The 26,190-nt window shown below is 59.9% G+C and overlaps 1 protein-coding gene across 3 annotated transcripts in view; it reads right to left on the bottom strand.

Annotated features, from left to right (window-relative positions):
* Window positions 1-26,190, bottom strand: part of CAMTA1 (calmodulin binding transcription activator 1) — an 828,030-nt gene that overhangs the window by 65,872 nt on the left and 735,968 nt on the right. For all 3 annotated transcript variants that reach the window (XM_032495097.1, XM_032495096.1, XM_032495095.1), the window contains 4 exons: window positions 25,476-25,616; window positions 22,026-23,872; window positions 16,102-16,228; window positions 10,279-10,413 (listed from right to left, as the gene is read on the bottom strand). In XM_032495097.1, coding sequence (XP_032350988.1) covers window positions 10,279-10,413; window positions 16,102-16,228; window positions 22,026-23,872; window positions 25,476-25,616 — 2,250 coding nt within the window. The remainder of the gene's footprint in view (window positions 1-10,278; window positions 10,414-16,101; window positions 16,229-22,025; window positions 23,873-25,475; window positions 25,617-26,190) is intronic.

Below are 26,190 nucleotides of genomic sequence, written 5' to 3'. Positions count from 1 at the left end.
CACCTGCTCATTCCTCCAGGACACCTGGGGCGAACATCAACCTCGGTGAGGAAACCACGGTTCCCCACGTCGCCCAGGTTTCTCACCCGTCCTGTGTCCTGGCTTCCAGAGCCCGTGAGTCTGGCTGTGGGATGGCGAAGGGGAGGTGGGTGGAGGGAGGAGGGCACGCTGAAGTCATGAGAGGCTCTGTCTTGCTCCAGCAGTGGTTTGGAGAGAGGTCGCTGCTCTTCTGGGGACCCAGATTCGTCCCACAAGGACAAGAAGGTTGGATGACGTGACAACTGAGTTTCCTTCAAGTCCTAACCCTCTGAGACCCTCTGTTTCTGGCGTGTTGACTGTTTCCACTCTGCCACTGATGTTTTTAAATGTCTCCCATTGTTAAGTGTAGAGCTTCTGACACACACCTGCCTGTCACCTTTCTTCCCCTCAAACAAAGGACTCGGGGGTCACAAGTGGACGTGTCAGCAGGTTACCGCGTGGAGGGAGCTGCTTTTCAGCCTGAATGTTTTGAATGTCTTGTTGTCACAGAGGCAAGAGACAAGGTCGCCAGGCTGCTTGGAAGGGCTCAGACACATGTGTATTTTTAGGAGTTTTTAAAAGGAGAGGCCTTGGGCTTGGCCCCAGCCAGAGGCTGTTTTCCATCTGTGTCCTGTGAGGCGCTGGATTATTGGTGGGGGAGGTGGAGGCCCCCTCTCCCCTAGCTTGGGGACCTGCAGGACCTCGCTTCCTCCTGGACGCCACACCAGCCCCTACTCTGCCCCCAGCCCTCCTCCTCGCTCGCTCGCTGGTGATGTCCTGAGTCCCACAGCCTCAGGACCATTGTTCCCATGGCTGGGCAACAGAGCAGCACCTCCATTCTTTTCCAGGGAGGTGCATTCTGGAGGGTCCTAGGGAAGGCCAAGGTATCCCCACGCCTGCTGATCTTTCTGGGTCCCAGCCTTGTCAAGAGGCCTTTCTTCGAGGCCATGCCCCCTGGAGCACAGCTGAACAGCATCCAGATGACGTGGCAGGGTCACGGGAGTCCGATGTCATTGCTTTAGGAGCCGTCGGGTCTATCTGCAGGATCCTGCGTTCCAGCCACAGCCAGCACTAGGTGTGAGAGCCGTTCACAGGGTCTGACAACCACGCACCATGTGCAGGGGTGAGTCACAGTTTGTGCATGTTTTGGGGCTCGCCTCCAGACCCTGCACCCCAGTGGGGGACAACTGGGAGGGAGCCTGTCCCTGGGATCAGAGCAGGTGCAGGCTCTCCCCCAGAGCCCAGGGACGGGGAAGCCACCTCCCTGGGGCCGGCAGACCCTTCAGATGGTTTGCTGGACCAACATCCAAGGGCAAGGCAGGAAAAGCAGGGCTGGGTCCTTTACTCCCGCTGCACATGGAAGGATGGAGGCGCAGATCTCCTGGGCCAGGTGCATCTGAGAGGCTCCTGGTCCTTCCTTTCTTGTCCCAGACAGGGGAAGGTCGGGGCTCTGAGCTCAGAGACAGGCTGCTGGAGTTTCAGCCACTTCCCTGGGTCCTTTAAATTTACGGAGCTCCGTCTTGCCTTTGGGTCTTCCTACACGTGGCTTCCTCTGCCTAGAACGCTCTGCTCCCCTCCTCCGGGTGTTGACACGGCTGCCACATCCTTTTTCTTGAGTCACCCTTTTCTCCTGGCCTCCCTGTGATCACCTCCTCTCTGCCTTCCTCCTCTCGCTGGGCACTCCTTCTCATCTCTGTGCCAGGGGCTTTTCCGCTTGACATGCAAAACCCTGGGGGAGCCCCGGGCTGACCCTGTGCCCTCGCCTGTCCTTCACCTACACTCTTTCAGGGAGCAGCCGCATCTAGACCCACGACTTTAAAGTCCGTCGATGTGCTGATGACACTGAAATTTTACCTCCATTCTGGACCTCTCCTTGGCCTGCAAACTTTCAACCCAGTGGTCTACTCGGTGACTCTAAGAAGGCTGCCCACCATAATGGGATCAAAACCAACGCTAGATTCCCCTCTCTCCCACCTTGCTGCTTCTTCCGACTCCTCCATCTCAGGAAGTGGTCCCCTGCCCCCGAGTTGCTCAAGACCCACGTCTGGGCATTACCCAGCATTCTCTCTCTCATCCTTGGTCTTCAGACCATCAGCAGGACCCTTGATTCTACCCCCAAACGTTCCCAAACTGTGTCTCTTGGGATTCATCAGCACCAGCCTCGTCGGAGTCACCACCATCTCTTGCCCGCACTGACGCAGCATCACTCTGGGTGGTCCTCCTGCAGGTGAAGACATACTTCATGCCCCATGCACCAGTGGCGGGGAGTGGGCTCATGGAAACATAACGGAGTGTAGTCACTTCAGCTGCTTAAAACCCTCCCACTGTCCTCAGAATAAGATCCAGCTCCCAGCCTTGGCTGCTGGGCACCCCTGTGGCCCAGCCCCTTCCTATTCTGCTGCTTGCTACCGTGGCCTCCTCGATCCTCCAACACACTGGGCTTGCTCTGTCCCAGGGGACTTTGTTCCTGTGATCGCGCTGTCTGGAATGTGCTTCCAAGGACCCTAGCTTGGCTGGTTCCCTCCCGTCCTGTCACCTTCCCATAGAGGACCCCACTGACCCCCAACCTAAAGCAGCCACTCAGGCACCCTCTACCAGGCCGCCCGTTGTAAGGGCCCTGACCGTTCCTTTGTGATCTGTCCACTGTCTTTCTCCCCAACTAGAATATAAACACCATGAAAACGAAGGCTCCCCAGAGCCTAGAGCAGTGTCTGGTGAGGGAAGAAAGAATGACCCTAGCGGAAGGAGGCAAGATTAGAGGCCAGACGCCTGGTTAGGATGTGTGAGAACATTAGGGCTGAGTTCAGGTGGTGGTGGAGCAGACCAAGAGAAGGGAGAGCAGCGAGGGAGAGGAAGCCGCCAGGATGGCGATGGGCTGGGGGGCGGGGGGGGGCAGGAAGTCTCAGGGAGGACTTCCGGTTTCCTGGGGCGGACTGCCCACTGAGGTTGTAGGAGACCTAGGGTGGGGAAGGAGTGGGTCAAAAGAATAGTCGTGAGTAGCATTTGGGACACGTTGACTTGCCCAGGAAAATCGGAGCAGAGCTGTCCTCGGGGCAGCTAGATGGATGGTTCTGGATCTGGATCCGAGAAGAGGTACAAAGGAGGACACATCAGTGCACTTTTACCTTTGTGACCAGTAAAGAGAGTCCTGGGTGGGGCTGAGCCCTCAGGGAGAGTGGGCGGTGGAGGGGGGAGGGAGGGGCCCAGGAGAGAGCACCCGTGGCCTGTCTGGTCCTTAATCCACGTGAGGACTTTCAGCCCCTCTGACCTCGCCAGCCACACCCTTCTCCTCGGGGAGTCCTCTGACTCTAGGCTCTGAGGACCCCCGTCTTCTGTGTCCCTCCGACTCCCCAAGTGCTCCTTCTCAGTCTCCATCACTGGCTTCTCCTGGAATGTTCTGTTAACGTCCCTGTAGCCTGCTTTCTCCCGGGCCACTCTCTTCTCCCTCTGCCTTATCTGGCGAGCAGAATAAGGGATGGTGCAGTGGCATGAGGAGGGGCCAGGCGGCGGGGGGCCCGTCAGCCAAGGCAGGGGGCTGGATTTTATCCCGGGAACAGTGGGAGGGTTTTAAGCAGTTCGTGGTGACAGGTTCGGTTATGTTTCCAAGACCCCCAGCTGCTGTATGGAGAATGAATCGTGCCTCTGCCTGCAGGGGGACCACCCTGGATGCTCTTGCATGACTTGCAGACAAGAGGTGATGGCGGCTCTGACGAGGCTGGTGATGATGGATGTGACCTTATTAGGAAATAGGGTCTTTGTAATTAGTGAATTACAGACGTAACTAGTTAAGACAAGTTCATGGGTTCGGGTGGGCCCTAATCCAACGAGTGGCATCCTGGTAAGAAGAGAAGAGACAGGTGCAGAGACACACACAGAGGCAAGACTCCACATCGTCTTCCCTGCATTATGACAGAGGCAGAGGCTGGAGTTATGTTGCCACCAGCCAAGGAATGCCAAGGATCAGAAGCTGGGAGAGGTGGGAAGGATTCTCCCCAAGAGCCTCCGGAGGGAGTGTGGCCCTGCCTATACCCTGATTATGAATTTCCCGCCTCTAGACCTGGAAGAGGAGACATTTCTGTCTCAAGCCCCCGAGACTGTGGTCACTTGTATGGTAGCTGAGGAGACTGAGGCACGGTCAAGGGCAAGTCGGTTGACACGGACCATCGGAGGGTCTGAGCCTCTCCTCGTCCTGTCTCCAGCTGAGCTGCCTGCCCCCAGGTGGCCGGGAAGCTGACCCTGCAGGAACAGCCATGCTGCCCGGCGCTCCGGGGCTCCACCCTTGGGTTTTACTTTGCTTCCTGCCCCGACGGCCAGGACGCGGATGCGGAGGCTGCCTCCTCGGCCTCTGCGGGTGCTGGGCTTGCCGTTTCTCTGCAGGGCCCCATTTGTCACTGCTGCAGGGAGGCGGATGAGGCCAGCCCCAAGGTGACCCCCTCCTGCCAGACAGAGCACTCCACACAGATCCATTTGGTGTGGCCCCAGCTGCTAAGAGCAGGAGATCACGTCCACAGGAGGCATCTGAGGACCAGGTCCCTTGGTTTCTGCCTAAGGAGGGCTAAGGACAGACACTCACCCCAGCTGGTAATGATGCGGACCCTGCAGAGAACAGAGATGCCGAATGATGCCCGGGAAGCCTGTGCTTTGGGGCAAGGCTCTAGCTGGACAGCTGCGGCGCGGAGAGAAGGCCCTTCCTGCCGCTCAGCTTCAAGTCCCGAGTGTAAGACTGGCTCAAGCCTTATCTCCCAGGTCCCCACTATGCAAAGAAATACCCAGAGACCCGTGAGCCAACCGGCTTCAGCGTGCCCCAGACCCCACTTGAGGTGAAGGCCAGAAGGTTCTTGGCAGTGCCCCCTTTTACTTACAGGGCAAACCCCCGTGCCAGAGCTTCTGAAGCTCCTCCAAAGTGCTCCCAGAGGCAGGAGGGTGTGGGCCCCGGGCACTGACGATGCCTGTCATTCAAGGCAGCTCTCCAAAGGTCAAGACAATTCACTGATGCTGTCTGTCCGATCTGAAAAAACTCTCGTGAATTCTGTAGTCTATGCCATAAAACAAACCAAACTGTTTCAGCAAAACAGTGACGTTTAAAATGATTTACAGTAAAATTACTTAACCATTGCTCCTCCCCCCACATTATTTGGTAAAAGTGATGCCGTTGGTTGTTCCCACTTTCTGTCTGGCTCTGTGCACATGTTCTCTCATGTGGACAGTTTGCCACACAGTAGGCCCAGAGGAGGGTGACTGGAAGGCGGGCTGGGAGGAGGGGGTCTGCGGGAGGGAGGGAGCCAGGCCAGGAGGAGCCAGCAAGGTACACTCATCAGAATGCCCCAGACTGTCACCGTGGGAGGGAGAGACCATCCAGAAGCTTCCCAGGGGCGGGGCCAGCCTTACAGCTGGAATGGCCTCTCCTGCGGCCACGGCCACAGGGCTGCACCCGTGGCCTCTGGGTCAGTGTGTGGTCTCTCACTCCTGGTGGGTGGAGGCTGCTATTAAAAACCAGCCAGCAGGGGAGAGGCTGGCAGGAGCATGGCCACATACCAGGAACAGGCAGCGTGGAGGTGGGGGGAGGGGGACAGAGCTGGGACCATCCCAGCTTCAGGGCTTCCGTCTGTGAGCACAGAGGGTTTGGTCAGAGCAGAAGGCCAAGCCGGAGGCCAAATCTTGCTTTTCCTTCTCTCCACCCCCTTAGAGGGGAGCAAGGGTCTCAGTTTTCCGACACCTCTAACCTGGGGCCAGGCTGCCCCAGAGGCTGGCTTACCGGATACCCTCCTCTGGCTCTGGTGACCCAGAGGGTAGGCTGCCAGGGGTGTCCGACCTGCCCTGAGGCTCCCTACACCGAAGTAGGCACCTACGTGATGAGGGGAAGCTCCAGTCCCGGCTCCCCTCTTAGGCCTGCAATGACGAGGTCTCTCCCCCACCCAAGGGTCGGGAGGAGACCTGCCCAGGTGGCCAGCTGGCTGAGCCCAGGAAAGCTGCATCCACCGTCCCTCCAACCCTCCCACCCAAGTAGGAGGCTCAGCTGCCTGAGAGGCAATTCAAAATAGTCTAAGAATAAGCGGCTTAGCGGGGTTCGGAGAGGGGGCAGTGGGTGGGGGTGGGGCCAGGGGCCAGGGGAGCATCAGATGGCTTCAAGAGAAAGAACAGAACGGGCCACCTGGAAGTTCCACTCCTCTTCTCTTCCAGGGACAGGGGTCATTTAAAGGTGTCCCAGTGCCCTTGCCCAGATGTGAGCCCCACCCTGTGGGCTGCCACAGTGTCAAACGGCCTAGGTTTATTCTCTGCAAACGCAGGCCCGGGCCAGACTGGCTAAACACAGCACATCCTCTCCACGCTCAGCACAGCCCTGGGTGTTTGCATCCAGGGACTCAGAGCAGGCAGAAGTGACATACCCCAGAGGCCCTCAGAAAACGGTCTCGGGGGTAAACTGGCTGCTTTGACTGCCTCTTGCCCGGAAGAGGTCCCATTGCACCCCAAACGCACGGCTGGCCTGCCCCAGACCACTCGGGGGTCCTTGTGCAAACAGCCTGGGGAAGTATGTTTTGAACCTGGGCCTTTGAGGGGGCAGAAACGGTGAAAATGGGAGTTCCCAGAGTGCCCTGGCCAAAGGCCTGGCAGTTCCGCCACCTGGCGCCCCTACTGCTGCCTCTCCCTGGGCTACTTCTCATCCCTCTTAGCTTGGCTGTTGCCTGCCCAGGCTGGAGGTCTCAGCAGAGGGGGTCACCTCCTCCAGGAAGCCTTCCTGAACACTGGGCTGAATTAAGCTCTCTTGATGTGTCCCGTGAGAATTTATTCATTCATGCAATCATTCATAAAACAATTAGGTACAATGACCAGCAACCTGCCAGCTTGCTCTAGGCAGTGGGGGTCCAAGCAGACAGGGCCTGTGACCCCAAGACTTCACAATAGGGTGGGGTTGGCGAGGGGTGCCCCCTAGGTCTGGGGGAAGCGCTGCAGCTTCAGAGACCCAGAGAGCTGCGCTCCCCGAAGTCGGCCGGAGTGGGTAGACGGTGGCCGCAGCGCCCCCTCTTCTCTGCTCTCCCTCCTTCCCCCCATTTTCATGCTGCATCTCCGCCCGGATGGCTGTGTCCAGCTGAGATTTAGGGGACGTGGGGCGCCTGCGCCGATGTCTCTCCGCGGGGACGATCGCCTCCCACCCGGCGGGGCTGCTCAGACAAAGGCGGCGCCCAGGACAAAGGCAGCGCCACCTCTGCTGCAGCTACGCGCGCTCGCGCGGATTCGATGCCCGCATCCCCCACCCAGCCTGTAGTTTCGCAAACAAATTCGTTTTAAAAAAAAAAATGAAAGCAGAGAATTTCTCCCCAAACATTTCCCCCTGCTCTGGGATGGGGGAGGGGCAAGGAACGCCCCTAAGACTGCGAACTGGGCGACGGGTGGAGGCACAGGAACCGCGCACAGCGGGAGTCGGCCGCCGGCACGCGAGCGCGTAGCCCCGGCTGCGCGTCCCCGTCCTGTCCCCCGGGGCTGCCGGGGGCCGGCCTTCGGTGCGCGGAGCCCTGCCGCGGCCCATCCCGGCGGACGCGGGCGCGGGGCCCCCTGCATTGCAGCTGCGCCCAGCGTGCAAGCGTGCGTGTGTGCAGGCGTGTGTGTCCGTGCCCGGGTGTGTCTGTGCACGCGCGCCGCCGGGCCGCCGCGCCCCAGTTTGCTCGGCGCCGCAGTCCCCTCGCCCCCTCCCGTTCCACCGCCGCCCCTCCACCTCCCCGCAGCTCGAATTGAGAATTTGCCCGGTAACCGTGGGGGCGGGAGGGGCGGAGGTGAGGAGCTGCGGAGACGCGAGGGGAGAGGAGCGGAGAGGAAAGGAGGGCTTCTTACAGCCTGGCCACTGCAGCATCTTCTCCGACACACTTCTTCACTGCCAGACCACAGGGACGGCCAGAGCCCGGGGGACGCCCCCCCCCCCCGCCCGCCCCGGGCTGTCCCAGCTGCCTCCTCTGCACCGGGAGGACTGTGCTCCTGGCGCTGCGGCTGCAGTCCTGCTCCCCTCCCCCCACCGCTATTATTTATCAGGCTGGTGAAATGCTGCGAAAAGGATCCTTAGGTGAATAAGTCGCTTGTATTCGGTTCAGGATGGGGGCGCGGTGAGGGGCGAGAACTAGGAGAGAGGAAGTTTCCCCTCTACCCTGGAAGGGTGGGGCCTCACAGTTCCTCCGCCCTGGCCCCCTGTTCCCCTCCCACTACTTGAAAGGACATCTGGTCAAGCTCCTAGGGCAAGAGGTGCCTGGGCTCCTTCCCAGCCCCCATCTGCTCTCTGTAGGGGTAGCCCTGCCTCCTCTCCCCAACTCCTGTCATCTCTCTGGTGTATTCCGCCAGGGGCTGCGGGGCGGGTGGCGGGGGGAGCTTATTTCAGGGGGAGGCCTGTGGAGGGCAGAGCCCCCAGTCCCTGCGGAGGAGGCCGCTGCAGAGCATGCGTCCTGCCTGGCAGCAGGCCCACTGCCCGAAGGGCCTCATGTGGCCAGGGCCTCAGGGATGGGCTTGTCATGAAGCAGTTAAGGTGGCTTGCCTTCCCCAGGATCTCCATCACAGCATCCTCCCCTGCCGGCCACCACCTCCTGGTACAGCCTGCTCTCCAGGCTTCGGGGGGTGGGGTGGGGGTGGGGGGGCGCCGGCTGATGTTTCCTGTGCTCCCAGGCACTGCGGGGCTGGACTTGGCTCTCTGAAAGGCTGCACCTCCCCAGCAGGTCCTACACTGACTGGTCTCAGCATCCTTCAGTCCACCCTGCAGAGGTGACCTGGTCACTCAGGGAGAGCCGGGGCTCTGCAGAGTTCCCTGTTTCCTTTCCTATTTGTTCTGCAAAACGGAAACAGGATTTCCTGAACGGGAGCCCCTGGTCACCCTGCCCTTGTCTGTTACATCCTGTAGGTCATCATTACAGCTCTGGCTGGCTTCAGCCATGGTTGGGGTGGCTGCCAAGACCAGCCTGGTGCTCCCGGGCAACAACTGCCAGGGTGCGGATGCCTGTTGAGCCAGAGCCACTTCTGGGAATAGCTCAGAGGGTTTAGTGGCCAGGGTGGCTGCCAGGCACCCTGTCATTGCTGGGGCCGGGGCTGGGACGAGACCGACGTTTGCACCCTGGGTGGTTCAGGAAAGCTGCCCAGGGCATGTACCCAAGCCCAGAAATGGCCCGGCAGCCAGCAGCCAGGGGAAAGCTGAGAGGTGGGAAGGCAAAGGGCTGCTGTGGATGAGGGAGGGGAGCTTAAGTAAGTGAGCCCCACAGAGGGCCCAGGGTCAGCTTAGCCAAGACCCAACGCCTCGGGCTGACAAGATCTCCGGCGAGGTGTCCCACAGAGAGGCCCCTCTGCAGCTGCCCTGATGCTAAGGCCGTGTGTAGCCTCCCCTCCCACTCTGGCCCAGTGCAGAGAGCAGACTGATAGCTCAGCACCCTTCCCCTCCAGGCCAAGTCCAGGGCTCCCCTTAGGCGTGCCCAGGCCTGCAAGGGCAGCCTTGGACCATGGCACCCCCCGCCTGTCTTTGGCAGCTTCTCTTTGTAGAGCCTCTGGTTCCCCAAGGGGAGCAGCCAGCACTCAGCACCCCATGGACGAGGCCGGCTGCTCTCAGGGATGCATCCTTGGCTGGTACGTCCTGCCTCCTCCCTTGGAGCATGCAGGGACTCCTTGGCCCTCCACCCTCAGCCACGATCACAAGCCTGGGCTTGTGTCAGACGCTCTATAGGGCAGAGGCCAAAGGAAAAGCAGCCTAGAAGCAGAGGGTGGCGGCTGTTGGATGGCTTCCGGGAGAAGGTCTGACTTATTGTCCCTAACTGGCAGAAGCCCTCAACACAAAGTCCAGGTCTTGGAATCTGAAAGAAGCCCACTCTGCCCTTCTCCACTCCCCCACCCCCTCCCCTGCCCCAGAGGCTCAGGGCTTGATCATGGCCTCTAGGAAGTCCTCCTGCTTTGAGAAGCTGAGCCCCCGGGGGTGGGGGGTGGGGGCCAGGAAGCTGAGGATGCTTGGACCCTGCTCCTCCAGGTCTATCGAGAGAGCGGGTCCTCTCAGCAACTTGGGGGCTTGCCTGGCCCCTCAGAGCCCCCCAGCAGGCCCTGGACCCAAGCTCACATACTCACTCTGTCCCAGGGAGAGACAGAGATGAAGGATGGGGACCCAGTCTGTCCTCCTGAGGTGGAGACTTGTGCCTGGAGTGCAAGTTAGGAGACCTGGATGTGTCCTTTTTCACACCTTGTGCATAGGATTCCCAAGTAGTCCCTCTAGCGTAGGGCCTGGCAAGGTGACCCGAGCGCTGTTCTTACCGTCCAGTGACAGCCAGTCGTGCTGGGAGGAGGGGAGCGTGGGCAGGGCCCGAGCTTTGTACTCAAACACCACTGAGTTGGAGATGATCTGGTTGTTGAAGGCAACTTGCAGGGTCACAAGACCAGTGTCATGAGCTGAAAGCAAAAGGAAGAGGGGTCAGGGTAGGGGTGGGGGGCACCCTTTAGCTTGGGTACCACCCAACAGCCTGGAGTACACTGGCCTCTCCCCACGGCCCTTCGGGGTTGGCTCCTCTGCTCTGTGGTGAGGACAGGGACTGGGAGCCCTGTGTTGATCGGCCGAATGAATGGATGGGAGGCTGGTCCACCACCCTGCCCCGTGGCTGGCTGGCTCCTCGCCCTCCAGTCCATCCGAGCCAGGGTTCAGGCACAGCATTTGCGCTGGACCCCTTTGTGCTCATTTCTCTTTCACCTTTTCCTACGAGCCTATCCTGACTCTTAGCATGGCTCTCTGTGTATTTTTAGAAGCTCTTCTGCCTCCCTGGTGAGGGCAAGAGTTTCGGCTGTGCCCGCAACTCTGAGCCCAGTGGGGCTGGGCCGGGGGCTGGCATGAAACCTGCTCGTCCCTCTGATGCTTGAATGCGAAGCTTCAGGAAGACAGACCCTTGTGGGCCTCATGAGCTGCTCTGGCCCGCAATGTGGGGCTCAGCGAAAAGTATCGGTTGAATAAACGAATGGGGCATCCTCACTGTCAGCAAGAGGGAAGCCCGCCCCTGGCGGGGACCTGCTCACTTCTGAGCTTGAGGCGGATATTGAAGTCTTGGGGGCCGGTGCCGGTGGGGGTAGGCAGGCTGCTCCGCCCTGCCCGGCCTCGGACCCCGCAGACATCAGGGTTATGTGCTCTCTGCCCTGCTTTTCTGGAACACCAGACACCAGTGCTAGGGCCTCCCCGGGACAGATTTCCAGGGAGGACACACACAGGATCCTGTTACTGTTTGGGCTCTTGGTTTTCAGCAGCTTAGCCTCGAGGAAGCGGTCCAAGTCAGCTGCTCTCCGGGGCCGAGGAAAACTCTGGCTTCCCTCTGAGGATGTCTGATGGGAAAACCGACTCATTGACTCATGGCCTCTGTCCATCCCAGGTGGATGGGTTATGCCATTGTCCCCAGAGCAGGAGGTTGTTGTCCCAGGATGACCTGTGGTTTTTTGCCCTGTGCTTCCCCCTCGGTGGGGTCCCTCAGCACCAGATCACAAGCTGGCTCCATGGTGGGTGGGTCCCGTGGGAATTCCGGCAGCGCCTCTCTGGGCAGGGAGCCCCAGCCAAGTCCAGACCTCCCTGGGCTCTGACAGCATCCCTGGGCAGATCTCCAAGCTCGCGGTCACTTGCTTTCCCTGGAGACTTGCCTGGTTTACCAACAGGAAGGAAGGGCATCAGCGTGTGCCCCGTCTGAGCCCGCTCTGCTCTGCGCCTCTGAGCAAGCCTCTGCCTCTTGCTGGCCCCTGGGGCGCTCAAGGCTTCTCCGTACCAGATGTTCCAGCTGGAGGGTCCTCCTCACTGGCTGCTCGTCATGTATCACCTCCTGGCATGTGCGTAACTGGCGGTGATGCTGGAATGGTGGCAGATGCAAAGCCATCTCATCCTTCCCCAGGTGACGGAGCAGAGAGGACCTGTCACAGTCTACTGGGTCCCAGCCCAGCAGCTTGGTGCACGCAGGCCCAGGAAGTTTCCTGGAATCTCTTTTCCTCCCTGTGTTTAATTGATCAGCAAGTCCAGGTCCATGTACCTCTCTCCATCCCAATGACCAACACTCTGGCCCAAACTGCCATCATTTCTTGCCTAGATGCCTGGACTCCTGCACTAGCCTCCTGCTGAGGGCTATCCCAGCACACCCTGAGACCTACCTGTTCCTGCTGGGATGGGTCAGAAGGGCCACACCCCATGAAACCCGTGGAAGTGTGTTGCCCAAGGGAGCCCTTCTCCTTGAGTCGGGAAAGATCACTGCTCAGCTCCTTCCTATGGTTTCCCTGCTTTGTTCTTCCCTCCTACAATCCATTCTCCCACACACCCAGAATCGTCTTCTAGAGGCATAATTTAGATCAAATCACTCCCCACTAAAAACGAATGGCTTCCATAGCAAGTAAAACCAAATCAAACTCTTTCTTAAGATTTAGAAGGATGCACATGATTTGGTCCCTGCTGTCTTCTCCAACCTAGCCACGTTCCACTCCCCCACCACCCTTATATTTCTCCAACTTACCAAACCTGTTCCTGCCTCAGGGCCTTTGCACTTCCTTTGCCCTCTGCCTGGAGGCATTCCTCCCACTCTTCCCATGACTAGCTCCATTTCATCATTCAGGTTCCAGCCTAATATCCCAGACTGCCAGAGGCTTTCCCTCATCAGTCTGTCCACAGGAACCTCCCTTTTCCCAAGTGAGTTTATCACATCACCATATTCTAGTGTCTCGACGTGGTTCCCCCAGTTATCAGTGGTTATCTTTTTCTTTCCTTGTTTGTTTTTTGCCTCCTGCAGTAGAAGGTAAGCTCCGTGAGAGCAGGGAGACGGTCTGTCCTGGTCACCTCTTCATGCCCAGTACCAAGACCAATGCCTGGCCTGTTATGGCCTCTTAATACCTGTTTGTTGAGCAAATTGATTCAAAACACAGCACACCTGCCCATCTCATTTTGAATTGCATCATTTGCATGGGGGGCCTCAAGGGATCCAGCGTGGGGCTGCTTCTAGCAAAATCTTCCCATTGGGGGAATTCTTCCATCTTCTTCTGAGCTCAGGTTGCCTTTCCTAAGTCCAAAGTCCTCCACCGCTGCGCCGCCCGAGCTCAGTGGTCCGGCGTGGCCGTCCCCCTCCCGATCTTGCAGCACTTCTGGAATCTTGCAGGAGACAGATTCCATGACTCTGTGTCCTCTGTGGCCAGCGACAGAGGCGGAGCTGCCCAGAAGAACCATCTACTTGGCCAGGGTCAAGTCTCCCCATCTGTTTTGCCTGGGCAGGTGCACCAGGCCGGTGGGCGGTGGCCATTTTCACCCTCTGTGCCCCCTCCCATGTCATTCTAGCTCCTAATGTGTCCTGCCCTGTGCTCACAGACCTCCAAGGCCTCCTTTTTGGCACAGCTTGTTTGGTTCTGGCTTCAAGTGTTCTTTCTTTTAGATCAGCTCCAGTTTCCCTGAGCCTTTGGGAAACCCAGGGGAGATGTCCTTGAGCAGCCAGCCTCACCCCCTAGGATGTTGCTCATGTGCATGACCAACTCCTTCCTGGACTGAAAGCTCCCTGGGGTCAAGGGCAGTGTTAAGGGCTGGGATGTAGCTCCATTCCAGGTGCCTGGCAAACTGTTTGCTGAATGAAGAAATGAATGAGTGCCTGCTGTTCCACCCAGTGCCCCCTGCCAGAATGACATGTTTCAGTCAGGGCGTCAAAACATGGATAGTCCATAAGGGACCCGCATTTGCAGTTAGTGGTAGAACAGAGCAGAGCCCTGGTTCTCAACCTGCTGAGCCTCCCTGGGTCCAAAATGCAGGATGTTAGGGGAGCCTGAAGGGCTGGGAGATACAGTGACCTGGGCAGACTCTCCTGCCAGCTCTGGGGACCCAGAGATGCTCTGGGACCAGGAGACCCACCTGCTGAGATCTGAACAGCCCAGGGCCCCTCTTCCGGCTCCCCTCCAGGACAGGAGGGCAAGGCCCCACATGCCCAGTAGCTTCAAGAATTGAGCCTGCGAGCCAGGAGCTTCCTGGACCTTCCTCTTCTCAGCCTCCTGCCCATCTGGCAGGTGGTTTTGAAAGATGTAGAAACGGAAGCCCAGAGAGGTCAACCACCGGGCCCAAGTTGCCAGATGGTAACCGGCTGATGTGGGATGGGCGCGGTGTGACTGATCCAGCCCCCGGGATCTGCCAGGTCCTGGCCTGGGACACCATCCAGAGGGCACGCAAAGGCCGGTCTTTTTTTTTTTTTTTTTTGAGGGTTCAGATAACTCAGGACAGGCAAGGTCTGGGTCCTCAGCCAGGCCAGAACCAGGTACAGGAAGTGCATCTATTTATAGGCAAGGCGAGTCCTGTTCCAGCAGCAGGTGATAAGCGGACACTTTAATAACACGTTGCCCTCTCCCCCAGCTCACCCGCAGAGGTGGGCGGAGGGCTGCATTAGCCACACACAGCCCTGAGCTGGGATAGGCTGGCCCAGCCTGGCTGTCATCCATCCGGGGTGGCTGTGGTCCAGGCCCAGCAGGGCTGCTGGGAGCCAGGGAGCAGAGGGTGCTGAGTGGGTCCGGTGCAGCCAGCCAGGCGGCCAGTGGGGGCAGGACCAGCAGCCCTGGCTCCCTGGGCTGTTTGTGGGGACGTGGCTACTGGGATGAAGTGGAGGCCAAGCAGGTGAGCCCAGCCCTGGAGCAGAGGCATTCTGCTCCGGTGGGCTGCGTGGGGAGATGGAGGGAGAGAGAGAATGTTCCATGTCAGCTCAGGAGCCCCGGGCTGGGTGGACGCAGACAGCGGGGGCAGCCCTGGGTTCAAGCTGGATCACCCCGGGTGGAACCAGGCCCCTGGCACTGACTGGCTCTACTCTTGCCCCAGGACCCCTGCCCCCACTTCTCCTCCCTATCCTTGGCCCTCCACAGGGGGCTCTCTTTCTCACCTTTTGTAGATGCCCTAGCTTCAGATAACATGGACTGGGGCCCTCTGCTACCTGCCTCCTCGCCTGCCTCTCTGCTCACTGCCTGGGCAAGCTGGACGGGCCAAGCCTGGAGCTAACGATGCCCATGAGATGTCAGTCAAGGGGCCTTCCCAGCACCAGCCCCAGAAACAGAAAACATGTGCCCTAGAAACAGACTCCTTCACAAATATCCTCTCCCTTCTCATGACATGCCAGGCGCTTTTAAACTGTAATGGGTTTACAATGTGTTTCTGGGGTACAGCATAGTGATTCAGTCATACATATATATTCATATATTCTTTTTCATTATAGGTTATTACAAGCTACTGAATACAGTTCCCTGTGCTGTACAGGAGGTCCTTGTTGTTTATCTAGCCAGGCACTTTCTGAGCCCTGGGGACACAATGGTGACCTGAGAAAGACACAGTCCCTGTCCTCATGGAGCCAACATGCCACTGGCAGGTGGTAATGGCCAGAGGTCAAGGACAAGTTGACCAGATAAGGACGTGAAGCTACATGGATGACAATGATGAGTCTCAGTGGGAGGGAGAAGGCCAGAGCCACAGGGCAGCACTCAGGGGGCCCCTGTCCCTGAAAGTGGAGGCGGACGAGGAGCTGGTGCCTTTTTCTGGCCACGGGGTGGACGGCTTCACCAAATTCTCAAAGGAGGTTGTGCAGATATTCTCAATTTGACACCCCTTCTCCTCCAGACCTTCTCCATCCCCCTCTGACCTGCTCTGTGCCCCGGGGGACTGGTCCCATGAGCTCTCTTGTTCTTGTGGCTTCTGCTTGGCTTGGGCCGTGGGAGGCACGGGCCAGCGGAGAGAGGGAGGCCTCATGGCCCCGATGCCAGGCCCAGCTGGCAGCCCTCCGCCCGCCTGGCTCTCACCAGCTCTGGTCATCTTCAGGCGGAGGGTGGTCAGATCTTCCTGCTGCGGCCCGTCTTGGGTGTGTCAACCTGGCTCACTGGATACCTGAACAGTCCCCCATCAGGTTCTCTGCAAAATCCCAGCTGAGCACACCTGTGTCCCGCCTGCTAAGGGGGTCCACCAGCCCAGAACAGATGGCATCGTAATAGCGAATCCCTCACATCAGGGGATGCCGAGGCCCAGAGTAATGACCCAACTTCCCAGGGTCACCCCCTCCCCCAGGGTGACTGGCATCTGGTGCTCCGGAGCCCCACGCCTCTGCTGGGACACAGCCTTCTCACCTGGGCAGTAGCAGCGCAGCACCCCGGGCTGAATCAAGGACGCAGGCACTGAGATCTGGTCGAACAGGCAGCTGTAGTTATTGCTGGCTTCTTGCCACGGGCCTGTGATGAGAACCTTCACTCCTCCCTGGAGGGAACAGAGGCGAGCAGAGGGGGTCAGTCACACAGGGAGGGCGGAGGGACACGCCCTCCTTGGCGGCACCGCTCGGACAGTGGTCTGCACTCCCAGCCCTCGTGCAGATTCCCAGCTGCGGTACGTCCTGACTTTTGAGAACCGCTGTTTCAGGACTGCAGCAGGAGGAGGGACCCTAGCTGCCACCCCTGTCCCCAAGTCCCTGGTGGGGGAGGATCCCCCCCCAGATGCTCCTTGCCTTCCTCAGCTGGCATCCAACACAGGGCTAGCAGTCCTGACCCCTGACCCCCTTATGGAATCGGAACATCAAGTTCCAAGCAGCAGGGAGCACAGAGCTTTCCAAACCCTTCAGCCCATGATGCCCCTGCAAACCGGCCGGTGGGACCCCTGGAAGGAAATGGAGGGGGGGAGGGGGCTTTCTCTCTCATTGGCTGGTGGACAGATTGTGGGAACTCTGAGCTGTGGAAATAGGCCTGAGCATCTTGGTGGTCCCCCAGGGACTGGAAGTCCTGGTGAGGAGATGAGGGGAGACCCAGGATCCCAAGGGTGTGGTGAGGACAGCCAGGACATGGATGAAGCCAGGACATGGATGAAGAAGGCGAGAGAAAGACAGCAGAACAGAAAATTGGAAGGCCGGCTCAGAGCTGGAGGGGCTCGGAGGTTGCCTGGATTGGAGAGGGGCTCCCTGTTGGGCGCTGGGGATGGGGTGGGGCTGAACATCACCTCCTGGACTCTGTGCCGAGCCACAGAGGGCAACTGTCTGTGCCACTGCCCACACAGCCTGCTAGCCCCCTCGCTCTGCACACACGGTCCACTGACGTGCTTGCAGCCTGGCTGTGCGGGGCAGCTGCTCCCGTAGGCTGCGGAGTTGGGGTGGAGGGAGGGGACGGAGGAGAGGGGCTCAGATGACCTTGCTTAGCTGGAGGGGAGAGGGCCCTGCCCCCAAGGATCCCAGGAGATCCTGCCCAGGAGCAGTGGAGCAGAGGAAAAGGATGGGCACTCCCCGAACTCCCCCTGGAACCAGCCAGGGCAGCCACAGAGCAAAGAGGTAGCCTTATGTCTCAGTGCCCCGGGCAGTCCTGCTCTCAGGTCACTGTGCCCGCTTGGTGATGAACAGCACCCTGTCTTGCCTGATGTGGGCAATGAGGTGTAGGTGCCCTGCTCAGGGCTCAGACAGCCGAGGGGAAGGCTGGGTTACCGAGTTGTGGGAGAGCCTGCTCTGGGAATGCAGGGGGTAGGGTTGCTGGCCTCTGGCTCTCCTGGGGTGGGCTGACCTCAGGTTCCACTCACCTTTCCCAGCGAGGGGCCAAGAACGGCCCAGGACCGGGTGGAGAGCACCACCTAGTGTCCAGGCGGGAGAAGGTCGAGAGGTGCACCTGCTGGAGGCTGGGGTGACAGAAGGGTGCGGAGTGCGGCCTGAGACCCTCCTTCCTCCACCTCTCCAGGCCAGGAGACCAGACCCCAGCCCTCTCATTGTGGCCTAATGCCAGGAAGACGCTCATTCTTGGGTGACCCATCCTGGGCACTGGCCCATCCATGACCCGGAGGGACCCCAGCCTCAACCCGGGACTTGCTCCTGAGGCTCCCCGCGGTGTTCCTGGCAGCCTGGCCTGGCCCAGGGCTGCCTTGGGTATCAGCAGCAGGAGGGTGTGTTTCCAGGGATGAGGTGGAGGTGGGCCCCCCAGAGCCCAGCACAGAAGAGAGGTTCCACCACGGAAGGGGCTCTCCCGGACGGGAAGGTACAGCCCCTGTGCCCTTGGATGGGCCTACCTTCCTCTGGCTGCAGTGCCTGGAGAAGTCACTTTGCTGCTAGACAACCAGTGTTTGGAAGACACTGGAGAGAGCTCGGGACCAGGAGCCAAAGCAGGAAGTCTGCCCCTTAGAAGCTGTGTGTCCTCAGGCAAGTGGCCCAACCTCTCTGGGTGGCATATGAACCCTAGGGCCCACCTGGCCTCAACATTCTTCAATTCAGATATACAGCTACATAGAGAGATTTGGAGTTCTGCCTGCATGGCGGGACTGGGGCCAGCAACTTTGGGCCCACGGGCTGGGAGTGGGGGCTTGGCTGGGAGGTGTGCACACGTGGAACCTGACTTTGGGATTCCTGGGAGCACCAGAAGCCAGTTCAGGGCATGATCATCCCTGGATCCTGGGCAGTGGAAGAGCAGTGGCTTCAAAAGGCCACAGACAGTCACCATGTGAGAAGGAAAGAAAAATAAATAACCCCAATCAACAGCAGCTGGCATGACGCTGGAGCTGCTGTGAGGAACAAAGGGCTGCGGAAGTTACTGGAGCACATCAGGACCTTCTCCATGGAAACTGCTGTGGGAGGGGCTGGGCATCCATCAGTTCAGGCGATGGTCTCCATGGCAACACCGGCCTGACTGGGCTGAACCGCTGTGACGCGGGCACCTGACAGCTCTAATTGCAGCCTCCTGGGCCTGGTGTGGCAGGAGTTCAGTGGAGGGAGATGACGCAGAAGGCTTGGGGGAGGAGATCTGAGCTGTCTGAGGTCTCTGTGCCCTGGGAGCCCTGAGATAAAGGACCCGGACTTCTGATGCACCTAGGGCGGCCCTGGCCCAGGGACACCTCCCACGTGTGTGTGTGTGTGTGTGTGTGTGTGTGTGTGTGTGTGTGTTGGTGACCAGCTGCAGCTGGAGGTGAAGAGGTGGACAGAACTAAGGAGACATGGGAGCATCCTGTGGGAGGGAGGGATGCTCCAAGAAGAGACAGCAAGACCTTAGCATTCCTGCGAAAGTGGGTGCCGGGGCACCATCGAATTTCAGAGCTTGGTGGGGGCACTGGGTGACCGACCCCATATTTTCAGACTAGGAAGAGCCCCTGGGGCCTACGTGTCTTGCCACAGAGCCCTCCACCAGCTTGGCAGAGCCTGGCTAGAACCGGGCTCCTGTCAGAGGCAGCAAGGCAGGCTTCTTCTTGGCAGAGAAGGGGAGAGGGTGAGGGGGCACCACGCCCACCTAGGGGCTGTGAGGGGAGGGGCGGGGCAGGGGAGAGATGCCCTCTCCTGCAGAACTGGGAGTGGGGTGGCCCCTGCTGCTGGACTGGGAACAGTGGCCCGGGTAGGGGAGGACGGTGGGGAGCAAGGGGCGGGCAGAGGCCTCACTGAGCAGCCACGTTGGGCCCCAGGCCAGCATTTTCCAAATCAAACTGAATTTGACCTGCTCTTGTTCCTGGGTGGCTGGAAGCATGGGGAGCTTCTGGAAGAGCCGGGCTGTCCTGCTCCCTGCGCTCCCTCCCATTCCTTTCCCGTTCCCGTGCCGCCCTCGCGTGGCCAGCTGCTGAACTGACTTTCTCCGAGGTTCAGGTTAGGGACCCGACAGCCACTCCTTGGGTACAGGACCGAGAGGTCCAGGACTGCTCAGGGCCCCTGACTGGAGCCCGTAGGTCCCAGGGGCCGGAGTGAAGGCCTGGACCAGCCCAGGGATGGGCAGTCACAGCTCAAGGCTGAGCCCAGGGGAAAGAAACTCCTCTTCCCACAGGACTCGGGCTCCAGGGAGCCTCAGAGCATCCCGGGGACACAATCTCCAAGGTCCGAGGACTTGGCGGGCCTTGAGGCCACCCCTCTCAGCCACGTACAGATCAGGAAACCGAGGTCCAGAGAGGCAGGTCTCAGAGCCTGGCCAGAGAGGCAGAGCCCCAACCCCCAGCTCTGACCTCCCTGCACCCGAGTCCCAGGCCTCCCTTCAGACCCCTCTGAATTGCTTTCTTAAGCCCCATGGGGGTTAAGCTGCTGAGCTGAGCTGACCTTTCACCCCAGGGGGACAGGGTCATGCCAAGCCACACCAAGAGAAAACTGAGTCAGAATTTTCTGGAGTCTTGGGGGGCTGTGGGGGCTGGGGACCCTGTGGAGGTGGATGGAAGAGGCAGACACTTCGCTCAGTCCTCACAGCAACCCCGCGAGGAAATCATCGCCCTGATCTTAGATGCAGGAAGGCAGCGACCCTGCCCAAAGTCACCGGCTAGTCAGTGTGGGGCCAGGGTTTGAATCCAGATTGTCCAGTCTCAGCCCCGTGCTCCTTACCACGCAGGGCAGCCGCCCGTGGACACCCGAGGCTTTGACGAGCACGCTGCCTGCAGGCACTCACGCAGCGCGCGGGCGGAGCTGCCCTTCTGACTCCTGCCATAGTTCTAAGATGCTCCTGTCTGAGGGCGGGGCTGCTACCTGGGCTGAGAGCCAGGGACATCTGTATGCTGACTGTATCTCGGCCTTGCCGTAAAGGAAGGCGGCAGGGGAGGTGTGAGCCTCCTGGTCAAGACTGGGATGCTGAGATCCCCAGTATAGGTGACCCCTCTGAGGCCACCACGATCAACCAGTGAGCAGCCTCTTTGCCACGGCCACGGCAGGGGGACACAAAAAGGAGAACAGTGGGCCACGAGCTGTGATGCTCACAGAATAGTCACCAATGATATACTCATAAACTATTGATGACTTACTATGGGCCAAAGGCTTTACAAGCACTCCTGGCACCACACCTCGTGTGGAGGCGGGTGCCGGTGTCACAGGCAGGTGAAGTCACGGCACAGCCACGCTTGACGCCCAGGAGTGCCCCCCGAGACATGCCCTTCACCCTGGGCCTTGCTGTCCCCTTCACCAGGGCCTGGGGGAGACTCTGAAGCGGAGATGGGCTCTCAGAAATGCTTCACTTCTCACAGAACCCCATAACCACGTCCTGACTCAGGCACTGCCCTGGGAGCGCCTGCTAGCGCCTGGGTCTGTAATGTGCACGGGTTTCTGCGAGCATCCCTGCACCGCCCACGCTGAAAGAAAGTACCCCATGAGCTTCCAGGTCTTTCAGGAGCACCCCTCCCTTGGTGTCCTGGGTATCAGCCCCTGCCCTAGCGTCCAGGGAAGGTGGCAGTTCAAGTGGGCGCAAGGGAGCCGTGGGCAGCCAGCTCCTGGGGAGAGAGTGCCGATCTGGGCCCGGCAGTGAATATTCTCTCCCTGAGCACCTGGCAGGCAGGCTGGGAGGGGTCAGGGAGCCTGTCCTAGTGGGCAACCTGGGATTAGAGGAAGCTCAGGCCACGCTGTCCCCTCCTCACGCCACTCTATTTCGGAGGAAAAGGAAAGCTTCCTTCCTTAAACACTTGTGCCACCTTGGCAAGACTTGGGTTTTCCTGCGGGTCCTGGGCTTTGGAGCTCTGATTCTCAACGTCAGATCTCAGCCCCCCGGGAACTGAGGCAGGTGGGGGCTCGCGGGGGAGGAGGCCACAGGTGGGATCGTGTAAGATCCTGGGTCATATAACATGCCTTTGCTTTTAAAGAGGCTGGATATACCCCCCGAATCTCACAGATCACTATTTGGAAGCTGTACCCTCCCTCTCAATTTGATGGGAATTATTTGTTTTTGTTTTGTTTTGTGAAATAAATCAAGGGTAATGGATCCAGATGGTCTCTGGAGGTGATTTTTGAAATTTTTTTCAGCAGCCTTAGGACCCTCCCTCCCTCAAAAAAAAAGAAGCAAAGCAAAATATGAGTGGAATCTTAACACATAAGCCAGGTGACAGCAAACACTGTTCTGGCAGAGCTTGGAGGGGCCCTGGCCTCCAAGGGAGACCCCTGACTTTAAATCTACTTGCTCCAGTGAGGACAGAACACTGCTTGAGAGAGGACGGGGTAATCTGAGCACCTTGGGGACAGAGGGAGGGGACAGCTTGGTCTGCCTGGCCCAGAGCTTCCCAGAAAGGGCAGAGCCATGCAAACGAACTTCCCCTGGCTGTGTGCTGGCTGGTGGTGGGCAGGTGAGGCGGGCAGGGGAGGCGATGGTCTTACCTCCGGGTAAGACCACTCCGGGGAGTAGTCGGTCACCATGAACACCCGTCCGCTCTGCTGCAGCATGCCCAGGGTGCCCGGGCCCGAGGCGGCCGAGACCACCTCGGCGACGTGCATGTAGGCCATGGTGCTGGCCCCGGCCTCAGCACTGCTCAGCTGCAGGCTCCCCTGCTGGGGGCTGCAGCAGGGGATGCACATCTCTGCCTGGGTGAAGGGGGCACGGGCCCCGTCTTCCGACTGTGAGAGCGCCGCACTGTCCCCCGACACCAGCTGGTGCCCGTAGATGGTGCCGCTTCCCCCCTCCACGGAGATGAAGTCGTTGATCAGGTCGGAGAACTGGTTGCTGAAGGAGATGTCGAAGTGGTCCAGGCTGAGCTCCATGTTGGAGGCGTTGCCGAGGCCGGGCTGGGCCACGGGGTAGAGTCCCTGCACCACGTTGCCCGGGAGGATGGGGACGCCGCTGGCGCTGCGGATGACCCCGGTGGGCTCGGGTTGCAGGTAGTGCTCGGAGCTACAGGCCTGCAGCTCCCCAGACTTGATCAGGCCCTCGCCCCCTTCGGCCACCTGTGAGGTCTCCATGGTGACCTCCCCTTCCGCTGCCATGGCCTGGAAATTGGCCTGGAACTGCATGAGGTGGAGGGAGGAAGTGGACTCTATCCGCGTCTCCACGTGGCCGCTGCAGGAGCTGGTTTGGGATGAAGCCTCCGTTTTCACCGTGGGCATCACAAAGGTGCCCCCAGAGTCACTCAGGCTGCTGTGGGCATTCTGCTCGATGGGGAGGGGCTTGCTGGCGTCCTGCAGGAAGAAGCTCGGGGAAGGGGTCTGGTGGACATGGGGGCTGCGGCCCGTCTGGCTGAAGCTGGACGTGTAGTCCTTGTTGGAGTCTATTGCACTGAAGTCCATCTGCTCCAGGGTGGTGCTGGGGCTCAGGCCGCCGCCCGATGGCAGGAGGCTGGAGCCTGCGGTCAGCGTGAGGGAGCTGGACGCCGCGGCCGCTGCGGAGGAGGAGTACGCGTCTTTGGCCATCTGCTGCTCGAAGGAGGTGTCCTCGGTCTTGATCTCCTTGGTCAGGACGGTGGCGAAGCTGAAGCCCCTCTCCACTGGTGGCGAGTGCCGGACATTGGTGCTGACCATCTCGGCTTTCAGGCCCCCGCCCCCGTACGTCTGGCCCTGCTTTGGGTTGTTGAGGAAACAGTCGGGGTCAAAGTTCATGGTGGTTTCTGGAATCTTCCGGCCCCCGTCGAGGGTGGTGGAGAGGACCAGCTCTTCGGACACATTGGTGGGCAGCATCGCCAGGCTTTCCGAGCTGCCCGAGGTGGGGAAGGCGAACTTGTGGCCGTCGGAGCTCACGGCCAGGACGAGGCTCTGAGAGGCATCGGGGGAGAGGAGGTGGGGGTTGGGGCCGGTGGTGGGGGACATGGTGTACACGGCCTCGTTGGTGACCTCGGACATGAACACCGTGGCGCTCTGGGACAAGCTCCCCATCACAGAGGCCACCGCCATGCTGGATACACCTGTGACCACGGGGCTGTCCACCATGTCCGGGTCGCTGTTGAGCCCGCTGCTGATGGACACGGGGGAGCTCTGGGTGGTGTCGGGGACCTCCACCTGGTTGGTGGAGGAGACCTCGGTGCTGTTCTGGTGCAGGAGCACGGGCTTGGCCACCTTGCCATTCCTCTTCTCGCGGCTCGAGCCCTTGCCGTGGCTGTGCTCGTGTTTGCCCTCAGACACGTCGTTGTGCTGCACCTCCGAGTGGCCCCCGTACCCCCCGGTCCGCGGCTCCACCTTCGGCGAGATGATCCGGTGTTTGGCACTGTTACACTTGTGGTGCACGCTGCTGCCCGCTCCTGCGGAGATCGGAAGCCCAACACGCACCCGCGCACACACACGCCACACGGGCACACACGCGCGCACGCACACACGCAGAGAGTCAGAGCTGGGACCGCGGTGGACCCTGTCCCTGTGCGCTGGGGTCTGGCAAAGCCCAGCCTGGGAGTCCAGGCAGGCACCTGCCCACCGGGGCTGGCGTGGGACAGACACTCAGGGTCTCGGGTCCACTTATCCCACTCCGAGTTCTCATGTGTCCTATGGGGCTTTTCCCCTGAGGCCCTCTCCAAACAGTGATGGGCATGTCCCAGTGCACAGGAGGTGGGGAAGGAGAGGACGAGGAGAATGTTATCCTCCAGGAAAATCCTTCCCACCTCGGGAGGCAGACACCACTCACTGCAATGGCTCTCGCAGGCCAGAGGGGCTCAGTTTGGGATGGTGGCTAGAGCCCTCTCCCCTCCCATGAAACTTTCCACACCTGCTCAGGCCATAGCCGTACCCTTTCAAGAAGGCCCTTTAGGACTGGAAGTCAAAAGCTGACAGTTGAGGGGCAGGTATAGCTCAGTGGCAGAGCGCGTGCTTAGCATGCATGAGGTCCGGGGTTCACCCCCTCAGTACTTCCATTAGAAAAAGAAAAACAGCTCCTGGCAGAAGCTGACGGTGGGGTGGATGTTGAGTTTGGGGTGTGTGTGTGGGTGGAGAACAGTGCATCTCTCTGGATTAGCTCTTAGGCCCAGGACCAAAGGGGGTTCTAGACATTTCCTTTGCAGAAAGGTACCTGGGGTCACCACCCCGTGTTTAGCTAGGCCCAGCCTGTCCTTGGCTGGGCAAGGAGCTGAGCAAAGACAGAGCCCTAACCCCCAGTTCAGTGGCAGAGAAGAAAGAGCCTCAGGCTCTGAGTTTCTGAGCAAGTCTCCCTCAGGGCCCTGCCTCCAGGCCTCCGCTCCGAAGTAATTTTCATTCCATCTGATAAGGGTGACTTCTGCTTTTGATAAAAGGGTGAATTCTCCCCAGATCCTTTTACAGCCTCACCGAGATTCCTCTATGCATGAAGACTTTGCAGACAAGTGACATGACCCTCTAATGGAAATATCTAATTAAGGCAGCAGAAGGAGCGAAGATCCACATTTCAAAGAGCAAATACCATTATCAGAAGTGTAGACACATCAGGACAGAGGGTGCGGGGCACGGTACATTCTTGGAGACAGAGGTTAAAGCAAGAGGTTTAGCTTGAGTGGCCCCATTGACTCAGGGCTCATCTCCTGGAAAAGCCCATGTCTGCCCAGCGCCTGGGGATCTGGGCTCCGGCTGGGCTGATGATGCCCAGGATCCCGGGGCCTGGAGGGCACCGCTGTGGGTGGATGTGGATGTGTGCCCTGGAGGCCGCCTCCCAGCTATGCTGCCCAAATTCCTAGAGGGAGCCTGCCTGCCTGCCTCTCTGGAAACCACTCTTTCCTGCCCAAACCGGGCCTCACCACCAGCCCCGCCAGCCCCGCCAGCCCCACGGGGCAGGATCAGGGAGAGCCGCCCTGGCCCCGGGCCGACCCCCTGCCCTTAGTGCCCTCACACCTGCTGCCGGGAAGAGCCCTCTCTGCCCGCATGCCCGCCGGGGACCCCGCTCACCCAGGCCGCCGGTGCAGAGGCAGTTGTGGGTCCGAGGCTGCGGTTTGGCCTGGTGGCTGTCGAGGATCTGCTGCACCAGCTGCTCCACCGAGAAGCCCGAGCTGCTGCTGCCGTTGCTGCACGTCCACTTGATGCCGTGGACTGCGGGAGAGAGGCAGGCGGCGGTTAGGCGCCGCGGGAGTAGGGGGAGGCCCCGGGAGGGGCGGGGCCGGGGCCCCCCGGAGCACAGCCCCCTCTCCGCATCCGCAGAGTGATGCCTGTAAGGAGGGGAGGAAGGAGAAAAGAGAGGGGAGGAAGGAGGCCCAGGCTGTCCCACCAGAGCCCGCTCCTCGGGGGGCCTCTGCGCTCCCCCTCTGCCTCTCGTCCTCTTTTTCTATAGCACAGCATGGGGAGGGGCCGCCAAGAGACTTGCTTTTATTTTCCCAAAGTCCAAGTGCATCGGGCGGTGTTTCGAGGGGTTCTGGAGTGGAGTGGAAAGAGAGTGAGGACAGGGAAGGAGGGGCGCTGGATGCCGAGGGGCCTCCCCAGACCGCAGGTCATGGAGACTTGGAGAAGAGAAGGAGAAGGCGGAAGGGGTCGGCTCCGAGCAGGATGGACGCCCAAGCCTGGGTGGGGAAGGGCGGGGCGGGAACGATTCCGCTCCCCGCTCTCATCAGACTTCTTGGCCTCAAGGGGTTGCAGGTTAGGCCGGAGGAGAAGGGGACAGACTAAAGGG

This window comes from Camelus ferus, chromosome 13 (genome assembly GCF_009834535.1).
Source record: "Camelus ferus isolate YT-003-E chromosome 13, BCGSAC_Cfer_1.0, whole genome shotgun sequence".
In the NCBI taxonomy this organism is placed as follows: domain Eukaryota; kingdom Metazoa; phylum Chordata; class Mammalia; order Artiodactyla; family Camelidae; genus Camelus; species Camelus ferus.
The sequence above is the reverse complement of the archived record's forward strand: the minus strand, read 5'-3'. Positions and strand labels throughout refer to the sequence as shown.